The 18,854-nt window shown below is 42.3% G+C and overlaps 1 protein-coding gene across 4 annotated transcripts in view; it reads right to left on the bottom strand.

Moving 5' to 3' along the window:
- Nucleotides 1-12,233, bottom strand: part of SEC24B (SEC24 homolog B, COPII component) — a 46,701-nt gene extending 34,468 nt beyond the window's left edge. For all 4 annotated transcript variants that reach the window (XM_075421350.1, XM_075421349.1, XM_075421348.1 and 1 more), the window contains exons 1-2: nucleotides 12,005-12,233; nucleotides 5,516-6,229 (exon numbers count right to left, since the gene is read on the bottom strand). In XM_075421350.1, the coding sequence (XP_075277465.1) occupies nucleotides 5,516-6,229; nucleotides 12,005-12,128 (838 nt within the window). In that variant the 5' untranslated portion in view covers nucleotides 12,129-12,233. The remainder of the gene's footprint in view (nucleotides 1-5,515; nucleotides 6,230-12,004) is intronic.
- Nucleotides 12,234-18,854: the final 6,621 nt, after the last annotated feature.

The following is an 18,854-nucleotide window of genomic DNA, read 5'->3' on the forward strand; positions in this document are numbered from 1 at the left end:
ACTTTCCTAATTTAGTATCAAAAATAACAGCATACACTTTCACCCCTTCACAGAACTTTTATTTATTATGTAGTTTTCAAATATAATGTTAAGCATACATACTGCTTTTTCGCAAGTACTATCAAAATATGTATTTCTCCGAAGTACACACACACAGAGTTTTCTATTGAAATGTACTTGCTACAACCTCTGCTTCTACACATTCTGCCTTGCAGACTCACCACAGAAGCACCAGCACCAGTCAGCAGAAATGTTCGTTAGGGTAGTTCCACAGCTTTCTCAAGCAAGATATGCAAGACAACAAGGGAAGTTCTTTGTGACATTAGTGTGCTTACCCAGGTTTTGTAGCAGAGAGTTGTTTATGAGGTTATGGTTATTTTCCACACTTCAAGTCAATACAGCAATGCTCGCAACATCAAGCACTGCTGTAGAGCATGCTAAATGCTGTAAAGTCACAGTGTCACATGTTCAAAGCCAAAACCAATTTACACCTAGATTAGTTGAAGATGTAATACCTTCCTGCCATGTACTAGGATCTATTCTCTAATAAAAGTTATCCAAAATATCCTTCAAAATTACATGGATCTTTTACATGTATTGTAAGAAAACATTTTTAAACTCCTGAGAAAAAATATGATGTAACCTTCTCTTTGTACAAAAAAAGCCTGTCTGCAAAATTACATGTTAATGTTTATTTGGTGACTCCAGAAAGTTTTCAAAAGCTGTAAGTAACCAAAACCAAAACCACTTCGACAAAGTTAATCTTTAGAAATATGTCATTAGTAACTATCATCACATGAGACAATTTACTGTTATGGTAATTTTGCTATCAATTTTTTTTTTGCCTCTGGACAGTAACAAGATTGCACCCTGTCATACAAGTACTGATCAATTTAGGATCGCATATGTTAGCTCAAGACAAAGCTGGACTCAACACCAGTTTGGACTACAAGTTTCCCACCAGCTTATGCAAGACAAGTCCGATCAGGCCATACAACATTCCCACCAACCAATACCATGAGAAGCCAAGAGCTTTGTCACGCTGCAATAAATGTAAGACTCAATCTCATTGACATGGTATTTCCTAGTTTTCACCTTCCACTCCTCTCACCTTTAACGTACACTGAAGTTTTCCCTTGCACCTTTCAGTCATGAACATCTCTAGCTCTAAAAGTGACCAACTATACCATTTGGTTACAAAAGCCATGTACCAATGAAGATCTACAGCTAAAAGGTTACTGAAAGACTCCACAGAGCTGTGCAAATTAGCAGTGTAATTCATCATTTTTCCTACACACTATCATTTGAATTTTTATTTAATTTTCAAATTGAGACCTACAGGCAGTAGTTAAACAGTGTATCACCACGGTAGTATCTTCCCAAGTTTTCAGAAGAGGGACAAGAACAATCCCCTTTGAGTTGCTACAGCTACAATCTTGATTCCCCCACCCCACGACACAGCATGTAATTTCTACTAAGAGATTTACCACTACCCTGCAGCTTGGTTTTCAACAGCATCCCATCTCCCCAACTTTATCTCAGCTGCAGTCCTTCCCCTTTTTCCAACCACACCTATATTAGCAGATTTACAGGATTATAGCCTACATTCCTATGGAACTGGGGCAGCAAGGACTTTAGACCCTGACCTGACATACGGGCAAAGATGTGCGTGAGATAAAGAAATTAAAGTGTCTGCTGCTCAGGCAGACTGCCTACGTTTACAGGACGGTAGACAAGACCCAGGAAGCAAAAACCCATACCATATACCCGCAGAAGTTCTCAGTCTCCTCCTCTTCAGGGAGGCAGGGAGGAGTCCAGTAAAATTTGGGCATCCTGGCTGACATCCACACTGACTGGAAAGCACCAATAAAAATCAGAGTGCACTGATTTCAGCTGAAATAAGCTGGAAAAAACATTAAGAAAAGCTACTGACCTAGAAAGACAAAAAGCCTAAATAATACAAAATATATTATTTACATAGCATAACACTGCTTCTGGACAGATTTATACCAACACTGTTCTGTTGAAATATAGACTTTAAAACTAGAAGAGGGTATTTTTGCTAGAAAAAACTAGTTTAAACCAGTAAGCAGAAAAATCTCAAATTAACTATTTCTATTCTACTTTATTTATACTTTCTAAAGCAAAGAAAATTATTCTCACTGGCTGCTATTCATCAAAACAGGTGAACTCACAGCAAGAGATTCCTCTTAAAATAAATTTCTTCTAGTGAATTCTCAGGAAGCTTCACTGGAAATACTTGAGTGATTTCAGACAGTGGCTGACAAAGTTTTAGAAAAAGATTTTGTTGTAGTTCTGTGTCCTCAGTATGTGACATACAGCAGCTCAGAGGTTTGATCTTAATATATTCATCACTTTGGGGGCTTTCCAAGGCCCTGCACAAAATGGTTTATTTAAAAATGCAACTGTAAGTCCAATGTTTAGAACCTTTCTGATTCAAGAAGAACACAATTCAGAAATCAAACTTCTGAAAAGCTTATGCCAGCCTAAGTTTCCTATGTAAGTCTTGTTTAAACACATACATTTTATCAAAAACACGGCATTCTTCTATATAAAGATGTTTCATTTTCATCACAGGGAGCTTTCAGTGTTCACTGACTGCACAAAACTGCTCGTGAAAAATACATTAAGACAGCAGTATCCTGAAAGACAGTGTAAGATTTGCTTATTTATAATTTAAGCATTGTAAGGCATCTTCTTTCACAGCACAGCTGCAATGACAGCAAACTGTCCTATTGGCACTCTGACTAGTAGTAGGATACCACATCAAAATTTCTTTACACGAACGGTCACAGAAAGCACATTTAGGAAATTCAGTATATCTTAAACTTTTTTTTCCAACAAATTTGCTAAAAACTATGCATAGAACAGGCTGTAACTGTTTTCTATCATTGTGTCCTTCCTGGAGATCAATGGGGAGAATGAAATATTAAAAAAAAATAATTCTTCTTATGAATCATTCATCATTTCCTAACTTCCATGTGTGTTGTACTCAGACACTTTCCAAGGATGTACAAGAAACGGCAAATAATTTTCAAGAACCAACTCTTTTTTTTCAAAGGCTTAGAATACATAAAATAACTCCTTCTAAGAACAATAAGACTGCACTGGGAAATTTGGAAAGCATATCAGTGTCCCAAAAAGATAATCAGTTATGCCAGGGCCAAACAATTATTTGCCATCTTTTATTAGCCAGGTGTTGTAGCAACTGCATTTTTAATATATTTTAGCCAAAGATGTTGAATTCTAGTCTAAAAAAAAAAAGTCGGATATTACTGGAGGCAGCCTGTTTAGCCCCCGACTTCAAAAATGGTGTAAGTCTTCAGACTTTAGTAACAGAGCAGCCTGGCTCTTCCTTCAGCATAGCTACTGGTTGCTGCCTTTCTTTGTTCCTTCCCTGTCTGTAAATACATATTCATTTGTGTGCTGCTGTTGAACTAGGATTCAGAGGGAAGAGAAAAAACACTATTCTCCAGATAAATCAGTTCCACAATCCAGTCCACTGTGCAGTGAAGCACAGGGGATGCCTATCTCAGCAGCTTTACAAGCTCAGAAATAGTCTGAACGTGGTTTAAGTAACTATGCCTACAGTCTGGTAAACAAACCAAGTACTGCAATATTACTGAAGTGTAACAGAAACAGTGGATCAGTGGTTTTTTTTTTTAGCTGCAAAGTGTGTACTCACTACACACCACTACCACAGCCAGTTCTATCATCAGCTTTTTGAAATTCAAGTGTGATATTACTACTTCTTCTTGAGGCCATATATTAACTCAATCACTCCCTTACGAAGAGCACTGAATGGTTCAGAAATAAGACTATTAATTGCTCATATTGCTCTTCATGGTCTGGTCAGCTCCACTGTTTCACCTTTAAAACAGCTGTTCCTTACAAAAAATACCGTTATGAACAAATAATAGATTTCAAGACACCCCCAAAAAAATAAAATTAACAGGCATTCAAATTAAAAATTTCTATAAATAAAACACTAAGAGTCTGAACAAACAATAACATGACTACTGCAAATCTTACTATTCTGAAATGACACCTGCATTCTGTCAAGTCCAGCTGTACATTCTGTGCTCAACAGAATAATTATCTTCTGCCAGAGTCTGAAACCTTTAGCCCTTGAAGGAATCCATTTTTATGCTCAACCTTGAAATGCCATTAACTTCAGAAGCTTTTTATGGAGCTCCCTATTTTTCTTTTTGAAACAGTATTTTGGTTTATGGTTTTGAAATATTAAATAAAATCGCACAGAGCACCTCACAGAGACAGACTGAGATCTACTAACATTCAAACCACTAAAACTGAGCTGAAGGATGACACTCTACATCCTAGTCTTGGGAGACAAAAAAACAATATTGAAACTAAATTCAATCTTGGTATGGATTAGATGAGCTTGATTTAAGTTTAGCTGGTTTTCCCAGGCAAAGCTTTACCATCATCAAAACCATGACCTTTCATATGCCCTTGGTTTTAGCAAACCTCAGCTACAAGGACTGCTAACATAATTCCAATGTTAAACTATAATCTGGAATATTTGGCATAAAAAAAGGAAACATTATACAGCTCTCTAGTACCTGTCTCAGAAACAAAAGCATCAGTCTTGCACAGCTTACAAGTCAAAACTGCATGAAGTCAGAAAACTATCAGTATAGGAAAAAAAAACATTTTTCCTGCACATGCTATTGCGCTCTCAGAGGGAGAGAAAGACAAATTTCAGTGTGGAGGCACTCCCACATCTCTAATCTCTGCCACCCTTCCTACCAAGCACTGCCTACCCTGTGAACTTGTACTGTTTTCCCACGAAGCAGAAGCTGCAGCTACTAGGAAGAACTGAACGTACTTGCCTTCAACTGGCACCTTCGCAACTTCATTCATAGCTACCTCCATACTAAAAACATTGAGTTGTTGCTTACAAAAATCAGCTAAAAACACCAAAATTATGCTCTGATTCAAATGTTTATCAAAAATGTTAATTAAAAAAACTTCAATTGCCTCCAAACCCATGTAGGCTTCCACTTTTTCTGATCTTCCTGAGGAAAAAAGTACATTCGTGTTCCTTAGGTAAAATTTAAACAATCAATTTAGATCACGACTTAAAAAAAAAAATCTCTAGCCAGAAAAGGAAAAAAATATGTTTATGATTAATAGTCATATCACAGAAATCACATATTCCTTCAAAACTGCATGAAACAATATCCTTCCAAGGCCACTTACATTAAAAAAAAATAAACCAATAAACTAAGTGCATCCCCCAAATAGTGTCTCTTTCTGTCTCTCAATGGAAACACGTCAGTGATATAATTAGCTGCTATTGTGAGGACTGTGGTAACCAAATGAGAAAAGCTTCAAGAATGAATAAGGACAGAATTTTAAATTACGATACAGGATTTCACATAGTGAACAAGTACAAACGAACAAATGCACATGATTTCTGATGCTTCCCAGACGCATCTGGAAGTTCACTATCCTTCAAATAATACCATACCTGTATTTATTTGGTTGTTTACTTTAGCAGCTGACCCAGTGAGATTCCTGCTGAGGTTGCCTTGAACGGACTGAGCAGATGACATAGTTGATAATGTTGAATTATATCCCATGGGAACATGCTGTTGAAGTGAATGAGGTACTGATATACTCCAGCTAGAAAACGTATTTGTCTCTTTGAATTGTCCAACAGCAGTTAGGCTCTGAGAGGTAAATGCCTTCCCATACACACTGCCAGCAGCCGCAGGATAGGAAACGCTAGGATACATGGCACCAGAAACCACGGGCGTGGTGGGCATGGTGCAGTGACCAGAATCAAGGGGAAATCCCTGAGACGCAACTGAAGAGCTGACAGAAGTGCTGTAGAGATTACCAAATGCTGAATATGACTGCTGAGCATTCGTATGCAAGTAGGATGCAGGTGGTATTGCTCCTTGAATAGGTCCTTCAGCTGACCCCACTGTATGGGGAGGAGTTTTGTTGTACAACTGCTGTGATTCCTGTGTGTTCAACACATTGGTACCCACAGAAGGTGTCATAACATTTTGTGCTGGTGCTGAATAGTAAGTAGGGTAGTAAGAGGCTCTATACTGATTATCCAAATGGGAAGCAGCAGCTTTATTGGGCACTTCGGAATAGTGTCCTGAGGGCACACTATAGTTCGGAGGATGCGAGCCATAGCCAGAGGGGAACTGCATCTGACCCTGTACAGGACCTGAAACGAAGAGAAAACATCACATGTATTAAGGGTGCATTGGCTAGTAGTGCCAATAGACTCTACTTACTCTAACTAACAAACAATTGGTCTCTTCTTGTTTTCTGTCACTATTTCTGAGGTCAATTTCCATCAGCAGAAAGAGAAAAAAACAAGTATAATGCATGCAAAATACAAAACTTGAAGTAATTTGCAAACACACACAGAAGTAACAGAAAAATTGATTGCTTCCACTATCGAAAGAAGTTTCCACACCAAGATTGTATGCCTCTCATTCGTACTTTTAATATTCTTAAGGAGGTTAATATTTAAACAAATAGTGAGCAACAGTAAGCACCAAACTGATTTTTCTACATGTCTGAATACAACAGTATGCCTTCAAGAAACCAACTGAATATAGAAAACGAAAAGCTGCAGTCAAGCCAACATGTCAATATCTAAAAATGTAGGTACTCTGCTTTACAAATCCTCAATACAGTGACCAAGATAAGGTGCTCCAGGGTAGTTATGTTTCTCTTCTGGATCATGCTTTTATGAAAACCAACAGTTTTATGAAACTACAGAGTCTCTGACAAGGCACTTCATTTCTGTTTACCACCTGATACTACCATCAGGTACAGCAGATGTTGATATCACAGAAATTGACCTCTGCTGTCCAGCAACTGGCTCTCCAACAGTAGAGGTTAATTATATGCTGCTCCAGCAAGGGTCAAACAAGTACTTGTTTGCTTGAGATCGAATGTTAACTATGTCCAACCAGGTATTTTTTCAATGCCAACTAATCTATAGTAAATCTGAAAGTTCCTCCTCAAGTTCTTTTCCTGAACTCTCTTTTTGTTTTCCAGTGAACCACAAATCCATTTCCCTGGATAACTTCCTTTCTCAAAATTACTACACCCTACCGCTTATGTCACTCTGAACGACTACGGTGTTATTTCACAGCTCTTGGTGAGCAGAAGCACAAGCATGGCACTTGGCTGCTCACAAATTTAAACAGATAATAATAAGCTGTTAATTTCCCCCCTTGTCTTTACAATTATTACAAAATATATTACTTCTCTTGTCTTGAAATTCTGGAAAGTCACTGTTCTCACAGTAACACCCAGATGTTCTATGATTAACTTGCAAGGCAATCTTAATAACGAATTTGTTAACGGAATCTTGTAAGCAAGGAACATACTGTCCAAAATTGCTTTCTGAAAAAATTAACAATGTATTTTCATACTTCCTTAAAAAAATAAAAATTCCATCCTGAGTTTTGAGGACAGTATGTAGCTATGCTTCTGATTCACTATTTTCTTGAAAAAGTGAGAGCAGCTTCAAAAAGCTCTGTAGTTTATTCTCCTTTAAAGGAAAATGATTTTGAGTTCGCAAGTCATTAACAGCTACATGAACTTTGGCAGACTTCTGACCGGCTTTTTTAAAGTCTGAAAGAGCAAACTCAAAAATACACCAATAGTCATCTTTATTCACATTTTTAAGTAGAAACGTCTGTAAGTTTAAAACTATACGTAAGCACCCAAGAGTACGAATTCCATGGAGACCTCACCAAGACAGACAAACCCAACATTTGAAAAGTTGTATTTTTGCTTTCACACTCCTGGTCCTTTAAAAGCAAGTTCTACAATAACAGATGAAAGATTATTCCCATTATCTGAAGTGAGTTTTTTGTCCATTTGATAATAAGAATGTGAGTAGAAAGTAATTTTTGTACTGCAATTAGCAGCTGAAGCTACTAATGATGACTAGATAATTTGACAGTTTTCAACACTAGAAATTTGGGTACATCTTGAGTGTCATTTTGAAACTCGGTTAATTGCACAATCTGTTCTGATGTCTCAGGTACTCTACCTTCCTCCCAAAACACCTGACAAATCTCTTTCAAAAAACTCCATGAGAGGAGTTGAAAACCTTAGCTGCATGCAGAAGGTGTACTGCTAAAATGCCACCTCAGTAGTGAAAGCAGTGAAACACTAATTCTACAGACAAATGACTACTTTATAATGTTATAATGTATAGCTACACAGACATTAACAGGTGAACTCCAAAAGCCTTACCATTTTTAAAGGGGTAGGAAGCCACCACAAAAAAAAAAAAACACCAAACACACACACAAGCGCTATGGCTATACCACTATGTGAATTAGTAAACTTTTGCTTGCCAACGCCATGTTTGTTTGGGGGTTTATGTCTATCTATGCATTCTCTCACCTGAATAATTTAGCCGTCTGCCACGCACCCTACCTACATGTAGTCTACATATTCAACACCACCAGCTTCCCTTCTAGCCAAGAGCACCTGTTCGTTTTCTGTAACTTCTAACACCCCTTTACTCACCTCCAGGGAAGACTCACCACGGCTCACTCACAGGATAGACAGTAGGCAGCACTGCAGTGCCTTGTTAAGCCTTGCCTGCCCTTAATTGTCACCAGCAAGCCAGCAAACCAAGCCACTGCTGAGCTCTCACAGCAGGTCAGTCGTGGGATTAATGTCTACCTCCTTCATCCACCCAGCTTCCCATTTTCACAAAATATTCAGGGATTTTGTAACTTTCAGATCTTTATCCTCTTTATCAAATTTAATGAAACTATCCAAAAGATCCAAAGTCTGAGGAGGGATGGAAAACAAAGCCAAATAACATCATAATGAAAATTACGGTCCCAAAATGCTAGTAGAGATACCGATGGTCATCTTACAAACCAGTTGTAGACAACACTAGAGAAAAAACTTCTGAAGAAACATGTGGATTCAATACAGTTATCCTCTCAGCATTACATTAAATTGCTAGCACTGAAGTCCTCCATCACTACTGGAAAAATACATGATATTTTAGTATGTACTTAACAAGCTTGGGGCAAACCTGCTGGAGAGCAGCTCTGTGGAGAGGGACCTGGGTGTCCTGGTGGACGACAGGTTAACCATGAGCCAGCAGTGTGCCCTGGCTGCCAAGAAGGCCAATGGCATCCTGGGGTGCATTAGGAAGAGTGTGGCCAGCAGATCGAGGGAGGTTCTCCTTCCCCTCTACACTGCCCTAGTGAGGCCCCATCTGGAGTACTCTGTCCAGTTCTGGGCTCCCCAGTTCAAGAAAGATGAGGAGCTACTGGAGAGAGTCCAGCAAAGGGCTACAAGGATGGTGAGGGGACTGGAACATCTCTCCTACAAGGAGAGGCTGAGGGAGCTGGGCTTGTTCAGCCTGAAGAGAAGGCTGCGAGGGGACCTTACAAATATCTCAAGGGTGGGTGTCAGGAGGATGGGGCCAAGCTCTTTTCAGTGGTGCCCAGTGACAGGACAAGGGGCAATGGGCACAAACTGAAGCACAGGAAGTTCCGTCTGAAAAGGAGGAAGAACTTCTTCCCTCTGAGGGTGACGGAGCACTGGAACAGGCTGCCCAGGGAGGTTGTGGAGTCTCCTTCTCTGGAGATATTCAAGACCCGCCTGGACAAGGTCCTCTAAAGCCTGCTGTAGGTGACCCTGCTTCAGCAGGAGGGTTGGACTAGATGACCCACAGAGGTCCCTTTCAACCCCTACAATTCTGTGATTCTGTGAAGTAGCATTTTGTTATGCTGATATTAGTAAACCAGTAATTTTCCACTTAGACACAAAGCCACCTGTAAGACTACTACAATAAAAGCTTCTTGAACTTGCAACACTTTATTCATATTTCATAACATATTATTCATGTATTTTAAAGACACAGACTTATGAACAACACTCCCAACAAGGGCCTTTTTTTTTAAAGGAAAAAAAAAACTTAATTCCATTATAGGATCAAACAGAGTACTGTAAGAAAAAATACTCATTGGTCAGTGGACTGGGCAAAAGTCATTGAAAACAAAGCTGAATACCACTGTATGTGCAGCAACAGGTTGCTTGCTTTCTGCCAAAAAACAGACTCCGTTTCATCAGATCCCAGTAACTTCAAAGTTCAACCTGAAAAATCCACATTTCATGAAATTAAAACACAGCACTCTAAACATCTGAAAGGATGCACTATAGTGTTTCCTTTCAGCCAATAAATAGCTGTATTCACTGAAGTATCTTACATTTAAACTCCATTATACTGACGTAAAACTAAATTTCAAATACAATGACAATCTTCTTTGTGAAATTTAGTTTCTATCAGACGGAACGGAAAGTTCCCGTAGTTGTCTTCTGCTACTATGCCCCTCTACTCCCCCTCCTATTACAGTTTAAAAAAAAAAAAGAAGCCCCAAATCCTGTGTTATAACTTCAGAAGATTAGTACTTAAAGAAGACAGATACATTAATCTAAAAATTCTGGAATGCTATTGCTAAATAACACAAAATGACAAATTCAGAATTCTTGCCTACAAATCATGAAATACACATAACTGCAAGATAGCTTTGGCTTCCATGTTTCTTCAGCTGAGTAGTTAGCAAATCATACAACAAGAATTCAGGACTATTACTGAACTGTGCATACATTTCTCAGATATTAGGAAAAACTTTCACAGAAAATAAATGGTCTACTACAAGATTTTAAACAAGCTGTTTTTAAGAATATTGGCAGCAATATGGAGTTAATTAATTAAATAACCAATAATATTAATGGCTATTTAAAATTACCATTTCATTGAGTTAAGAACACAAGGAGAATGTATGATGTCAGTTTCTATCCGTTTCTGTGAACATTCAGGCTACTGATGCTGTAGTAGCTGTGTCCTGACAATGACATGGTATTTACTGAAAGCCATCTAAGTTGGCATTTGCTGAACAATTTCGATAAAACTCAACATTACAACGCTCAAGTTTGGAGAACACATTTGAGGCTCCCTAAAATCTAACATTTAATTACCTTCCTTTTCACTCACTTCAGTGACTTTTGCATTATCTGCAAACTGACCCAAACCCTACCTTGTAGCCATATAAGTGCTTATCACCTAACTACCACTTTGGACACGAGAAATATTCATGATTAAAAAATTCTTAGGTCATTACCCTGCACACTGATCTGTGCAGAAAAATGCCTGTGCACAAACCAGCCTGACTACAAAATAAAGGGCTTAAGTAGGAGAGGCCCAATTTAGATACCAAGTGATCATTAGGAAGATGATAACAGGCATTCTGAAAAGTTAACGAGGTGCGTTAAAAACCTTATTTTACAGCGCACCAATTTAAAAATGCGGAACGGCACGCTGGTTATTTTAATCCGTAGCGCCGTTAGTCTCAGCCCCTCTCCACCTGACGCGCAAGCCAGTACGTGGTGACTCTGAACTCCTTTGTTTTTCAGCGACCCAGTTTCCACCGGCGCGGTCCGGCTCCTTCAGCTCCGAACCCAGGCCCGAGCCGCAGAACGCAGCCCGCCCGCCACCGCCGAGCTCGCTGACCCACAGCGCGCGGGTCTGGCCCGCTCCCGCGCAGGGCCGAGGCCTGGCGGTGCCCCGGCCTCCCAACGCGCCGCAGAGCGGGAAGCGGACGCCCTCCCCCCGGCTCCGTCGGCCGGGCTGGGCGACCCCGCGCCTTCTTAAAAGTTAACTCCGCACGTAGCGGCGGGGCCCCGGCCCGGGACGCGCCTTCCCCGACCGGCTGCGGCGGGTCTCGCCGCCTCTCAGAGAAGCGGCTTCATTACGCGCCGGTTCCGCCGCGGCCCTTCCCCGCCGCACCCCGCGCCTCACGGGGCGGGAAGCGCCAGCCGCCGCCCGGCACCCCCGCAGGGCCCCCGGCGCGGAGCAGCGCGGCTCGCCCCGCGGACGCCGCCGCCGGCCTCTCCTTGCTGGCGCCGCCGCTAGGCCCCGCGCAGGCCGCCGGCCCCTCACCGTTCTGGTAGCAAGGCGCGCCGCCCTGAGCGGCCGCGGCCTCCCGGGAGGCGCCGGGCCCGCCCGGGTAAACGGCGGCGGCGGCACCGGCGGGTCGCGGCGGCAGCCCAGCGGGCGCGGACATGGTTTCTCGCAGCGCTTCCTCACGCCAGCCCGCTCCCCTTCTTCCTTCTCCTCCGCCCCGACCGCAGCCGGCCGTCAAGGGGTCGCTACCGGGCGGGAGGCCGCGGCCGCGCCACGGGAACGCGCAGGGCGGGAGCGCGCAGGCGGGCCCGAGCGCCGCTGCCGCCGCCGAGGCCCTGCGGCCGTTAGCGGCGCCGCCCGCAGCGCCCCCTGGCAGCGCCTCGGCAGTATCGCCCTGCCCGGCGTGAGGGAGGCCGGGCCCTCCGCCGCCGGCCCGGGCCTCGGTGGCCGCTGCGGGCGGGCGGGCGGCTGCCGCTCCCGGCTGGGCCCCGGGCGCGCTGGCGTGGCGGTGTCCTGCCCCCTCCGTGCCGGGAGCGTCCTGCCTGGCAGCGAGAAGCGGCGCGGCGGGGCCCGGCCCGGCCCGGCCCGGCCCATTAGTCTGTGGGTGCCGAAGGCCGCGTGCCCCATCCGTAGTCCTGTGGGTGTGGGCAGCCAGGCCCGGGGAGGGGGGCTGTACGTACACCTCCTGTCTTTTTGCCTCGTTGAGGCTTTTTTGTCTGTATACATAATACATGCCATCTGTATCTTAGGAATTCTGTGTGCCCTGGAACACACAGAGCTGATGGGTGTGCTCTGCGCAGGGGGAAAAGGCCTCGCGCAGTGAAAAGGCCCCTTGAGGTGACGTGAGGTGAAGTGACAACTTTCCCCGTGTGATTATGCTATATACAGACAGAAAAGCCTCAGTGAGGCAGGGTGAGTGAGGCAAGGCTTTGCTTTCCGTGGGAGGAGCGTACACTGTGTATTCTCTCTCTGTAGCGTGTATATACCATCTATATACACAGAAAGGCCTTGACAAGGAAGAGCGAGGTGAGATGAGGCAAGGCTTTTCAGTCTTTGTACAGAATATATACTATGTATTCTCTGAATAGAGAGGAAAGTGTGGTGAGCCTCCCCTGTTGGCTACTGTTGGCAAGGGATCTCCAGCACTCGCTGCAGTCAATCGTACACTAAACCGTTTTAATTTTGACTATGTGTCTGTCTGTCATTTGTCCTTCGCTCAAATGCTGTTCAAGACTGATTTCATTGCTCAGGTTCTTTTATTAATTATGCACAGAAGTCGAAAGCACAATAACATATACTAGTGATTGTATTATCAAGACCAAGTCCAATGGCACTGAGTCACCTTTACTTGCTACGTACATTTAACCAGTTCTTTCCCTGTTTGTATGCTGCTTTTCCTGATAGTTATTACACAAATCTGCCATTAAATACTTTAATACTTTTTTAATTACTTTGCCTGTATGTTGAGCATATGGTCCAGCTCTGACTGTTACTGTTTTTTGTTCGAAGCATGCAGGGCATCTTTAAATATTGGAGGAACTGACGGTATTTTAAAGTTTCTCAGCCCTCACACCCTATCAAACTATGTACAGGTGTCTTGCACAGGCCTCCGTTAATCCTTTGATAGATCCATATCTGAAAGAAATAGTTTCTTCTCCATGCCCTAATAAACCAGGGGAAGAAATAATGGGCTCAAAATGCAGCAAAGTTCAGGTGAGCTATTAAGAAAAAAAATATTACCTTAAGAGAGTAAAGGACTGGGTGACATGGGAATGATGTGACGCTGCCGTAACTGAAGGACTTTTAACAGGGGTTTCACAAATATGCTGAGAGCCAGCTTGTCACCCCACTTTGGCGCAAGTGGTCTCCTGAAGTCTCTCCAAGGGCTATATTGTTGTGATGGGGTTAACAAGCTCCACTGTTAAAGCTGTTCCTCCTTCTTTGTAACCCATCCTCCATCCCACACAAAGCGCTTGTGTGAAATGAATGCACGACAGCAAAATAATTCAGAAATATGGACAACCAGTTGGTTTGTCTTTTCATTCCCAGTGCCATTCTAGAAGGTGCGTAACTCCTTGCTTATCCCACGACTGTCTTTTGTCACAGTTTGCAACACATGTGAATCTTATTTTTGACAAAGATTTCCCTTTCCAAAGTCTTGTTTCTCTAACTCCTTGTGCTGTGAGGCCACCAGTACGTCCTATATCACAGTCTGTGAAAATTACACATCAGTTGAAGATCAAGCACAAGGGGATATGTATCATTGCACTGAAAGCAAGGAGAGGCAAGTGGGAATTTTCCCATTCTTTTGAACGCTTTTACAAAAGCTTTTACACGGCTTAATTAATTATTTTATACAAACAACAATTACACTGTGGTTAAACCCATTCATTCCTAGGAAATTCAGATGTGTTGGCAGCTAGAAAATAAGCCCCTAATGGAAATCCACTGTAAACTCAAATCCATTAATATTGTTTTCCTCATTTATAATGAATCTGAACACATTAGCAAGAAATTACTATTAATATCTCGCAACAAACAGCACATGAGCTGGCTCACCTTGATGATTGCTTCCACTTGATCTAGCAACAAGCTTACAAGAGTGATGAATTCTTTGGCCAGTTGGTGAGGCTAAATTGCTAGTAGATTTATTTTTACCTTTGGTGCAGGAAGTTTTGCAATGACAGAAAAAGGTCTCTCTGTCATTTGTGTTTGGGGGAGCAAAACGTGAAAGTGTATCTCATTACCTGTAATATGATAAAAGGGGCATTAAATGTGCAAACCTAGAGAGCAGAAGTTGTTTTTGCAAGGACAAAAATCTGTGAACGATATCGTTATAAACAGAGTTAGAAATAATTTTGAGCTTTAACATAACTAAGGCAAGTCTCTTCCACTTTGCCATACATTTCAGAAGGAGAATGCCAAAATTAGGCAATTTTGTAATCTCTGTCATCAAAATATAGCTGTGGGTCACCCTAGCTCCCTAATATATTTCCAATTATTCTCCTGCTTTCCTTACAGGAAGTGGGCCATTTCAGTGCCAAGTAATAAAGCTTCACGTTTTCACAATCACAAATCCCAAATTGTGTTGACATCGATATATTTGGTAAGTTGCCTGTGGTCACTGTTGTGCAATTGCTTTCCAGAATGAGAAAGGCAAATCAAGACTCTTGATGTCGCTGTAAAGTGTGCCTCTGCCTGGGTGACCTCTGCAGCTGACTGAAGGATAAATCCCTGCATCCGCTGGGTGAGGTCTTTGCTGTACTTCATTTGTAGCTGGCTAATTACTAGAAGAGGCCCCAGGGTAGTCATGCTCCATTTGAAATAAAAATCTTTCAAAGATCTAAAACCTAGCAGAGAAAGAGAAATCAGTTGTGATGCAACTCAGCTTTCTTGTACGTGTATAGGTTTATTTTCCATGTAGTTTTTTTTTTTTTTTTCCAGATAACTCCAGAGGAGTTCTTTGTCACAGCAATGAGCAGGGCTTCTGCTTGTCCACCTGAAGCACTTGGCATGTATTCAGGTTGGGCACAGAAGACTGAACTGTGCTTAATTTTTGTGGTGTTTTTTGTTACCTCTCCTTTTGTTTTTTTCTGGGGTATTTATATCTGTAATTGAAGAAGCTCAGAAAGCATCAGGATCTGCCTGGCTGTGGTTTCACCAGCTCTAAGGAAAACCTTCCACATGCACATTCTATACAGACATCATCTTTACCAGTCCCTCTGCAGATTACAGGGTAAAGAGGACGGTCACTGCCACTGCCAGCCTAACGGTAGTGATCCAGCCACCTTTGACTACTTTGGCATAAACAACAGTGTAACTGTCATCATCCTAGGGTGGCACTAAGTGATGTAAGAAGATGATTTAGCTCTTCTCTGGACCAAGGCGATGCGCCCTGCTAACTGCTACAGCTGATAGTTGCTGGATGTAGCTAATCGTTATGGCTTCTGTGTTTGAGACTGGAAGTCAGAGTGGTCGTTCCGTCTTGTAACCCCTAATGGTGGGTCTCGTCTCTGTTCACAGTCTATAATTTCTGTGGTACCTCTTCAAATCTGGAAATGTGACATAAATTCTTAGTTAAATTGATACTCCTGGTTGGCAATTATGCCTGGTAAGCCCCTTGAGTATGCCATGTAGATAAACACATATATCCATATCTAGATGTGTAATGCTCTTGGGTGGTTTCATCAGCTGCAAACATCAGCCTGCAGCATCAGTGCTTAGAAATGACCAGGCAAGCTATGACTAAAGAAGAACCTCAGCTATATCCAGAGATCTAAATATTTTCATGAAGTTGTGTTCAAAGGGAAACTCTAGCCACAAGCTTGCATGTGACCTTGGAGGACTGCTAAACAAAAGGAAGAGAGTCTGAGGAATTTTTGCAGCCAGTGTGCCACATCCCATCTGTAGAAGCGTGGTGATGCTGTGCTCCAAACAGTACAAGCTTAAACTCATGAAACCTTTTCAGTTTTCAGCTATTGAAGTTTTATGTTTTTCCAGTAACTTTTATAAGACCTGTAAAACTAATAACCCCTGAAAGATCTATTAGTCTCTGGCAGTTTGATATTTTATAGTGTGGCTCCACATGTGCCGGTTGCCCCCAAAGCAAAGCTTGCCATTACTTCTGAAAGAGAAATGTACTGCAAACATGGGAACTTGTGTCTAAAAATAGTTTCTCAGTTTTTCTGGATTGTCTACGTCACTGGTCCCCTGCATTCTTTGGCTGCGCAGGCTCCACTATTTATGTACGCCGTAGGTCCTGAGGAGCTCAGTCACATGGCAATACCCTTGGCTTCAAAGGGCTTCTCATGTGAATAATGGCAATGAGGTGGGCTCGTGTGAACTGTAGATCAAACCATCCAAAACTAAAATAGAAGATAACTAAAACATTGAAGCACAGTTAAAACTTGAAAGTACTGTGCTGTGGATTAGCAGCTTAATGCTGTAAATGTCAAGGACTTCACAGTAACACTTTAGAATCTCTGGTTTTCTGTGTACGTTTGAAACAACATGAGAATCTGAAATTGCTTCCGTCCTTATCTGAAGAGACTGCTGCCCTCTGAAACTAATTGAAAAATTCCTCTCACAAGATGTTTTGGCAATGTTTGGGAAGCATGTCATGCCAATTAAGTATTATGGACTCTGGCTGACCAGGGCCAGATTTTGCGCTGACTGCCTTGTCCTCTTCAGTGGGACTAACTTTGGAGGAGGCACATGAAGCTCCGTGCTTGTGGAGTCCTGGCTGGACGAGAGGGGACATAGTTTGGTGCTGTGAGCAACCCAGGTTCCGATCCGGAGGTGAGCCTTGAGAGTGGCAAACACAGAACTCTGTTGGGAAGGTAGAGCGACGAGCTCGGGACACTGGAGCAGGGGGACTGTCACGTCGCCGTTTCCTGCCGCACTGTCACTTCCTTCCTGCCACGCTGTCGTTTCCTGCCACAGCACTGCTTCCACATCGAGATGCAGCTCTGCACCAATCACAACGAGTTGCAGTAGTTTTGCCTATATATGAATTGGGGGTCTGACTAATGAGATGCTGTAATTGCTTTGCTATATAAACCTTGTTTTGCTGACTAATAAAGGTGAACGATCATACTCATATTGTGGTGACATTGTTACAACGTTTCCGTAACCCACGCCAACACACGCTGGCAGGAAAAACTTTGCTCAAAAGCATCATATGAAGTGACACATTCTCCATTTACAGCCATATAGTCATAATACCCCTTCAAGTACTACTTACTGAAGGTCAGATTTTTTAAGGAGTAGCAGTGCGTTGTTTTCAGCCAAGGGAACCTGGAGAGTGCTTTTCACTCTGTGGGAGAATAAATAAATGTAATTAAAAAAAGAGCTTACAGCTTGTGAGAGTGGAAGGTGATTCATATAACATTATATGCATGAAAAAAATTAAACAGTAATGCTCAGTTTTGTTTCCAAGCACAAGCTAAGTAGCAGCATTCATGGAGAAAGACATGTTTAAAATCTTTTCAGATGTGTAAACTGCCCATCCAAAAAATCCTTCTGCGTTTAGAGTTCTTCTGATAGCCTTTACAGTCTCAATCTTAATTGGAGCTCTTAAAACTGTAGCTTTTTACTTGTCGGTAGCTTCTTCCCAGAAGTTGCATCCCAATTTAATTTCATTTTTCATGATGGGTGAATTCACCTTGTATTTTTACACTTCTGACTTCTGTTGAAGTAAGTGGTGGCACTACGATTTCAAATTCACCTGCACAGGAAGCAGTGGAATGCTCGCTCCTCCATTTAGCATGTCTTTTACTAAGACTGCAGCATTTCCTACGCCACAACGTAAAATTATAAAAACAACAATAAAAGTCAGTGGCTTCCTTTCCGTAACAAAATGCCTACATCTAAATATTTTTCTAACACAGAATGTAAATTTTCATACGCAAAGACCAACTTATTTTTGGTGTGATGCTTTTGCTTTAAAAAACAGTGGAAATAGGTCTCTGCCATCTTAGCTTGTGCTGCGTGGTTTCACATTGTACTGGAAATAGTGCAGATGCAGGTCACACCTGCAAGGGCAAAGGAGAAGCGTTTTGTTTGCAGAAGAGCAAGTAGCACAATCTGTGGCATTATTTCATGAAGTGAACTTTTTTTCCTCAGATGCTTGCTATGACTTTCACCAAGGGGAAATCATGTCTGACCAATCTGATAGCTTTCTATGATGGCATGACTGGCTGGGTAGATGAGGGGAGAGCCATGGATGTTGTCTACCTGGACTTCAGCAAGGCTTTCGACACGATCTCCCATAACATCTGCCTAGGGAAGCTCAGGAAGTGTGGGCTGGATGAGTGGTCGGTGAGGTGGATTGAGAACTGGCTGAATAGCAGAACTCAGAGGGTTGTCATCAGTGGCGCTGAGTCTA

The sequence above is a fragment of the Opisthocomus hoazin genome, chromosome 5 (genome assembly GCF_030867145.1).
Source record: "Opisthocomus hoazin isolate bOpiHoa1 chromosome 5, bOpiHoa1.hap1, whole genome shotgun sequence".
In the NCBI taxonomy this organism is placed as follows: domain Eukaryota; kingdom Metazoa; phylum Chordata; class Aves; order Opisthocomiformes; family Opisthocomidae; genus Opisthocomus; species Opisthocomus hoazin.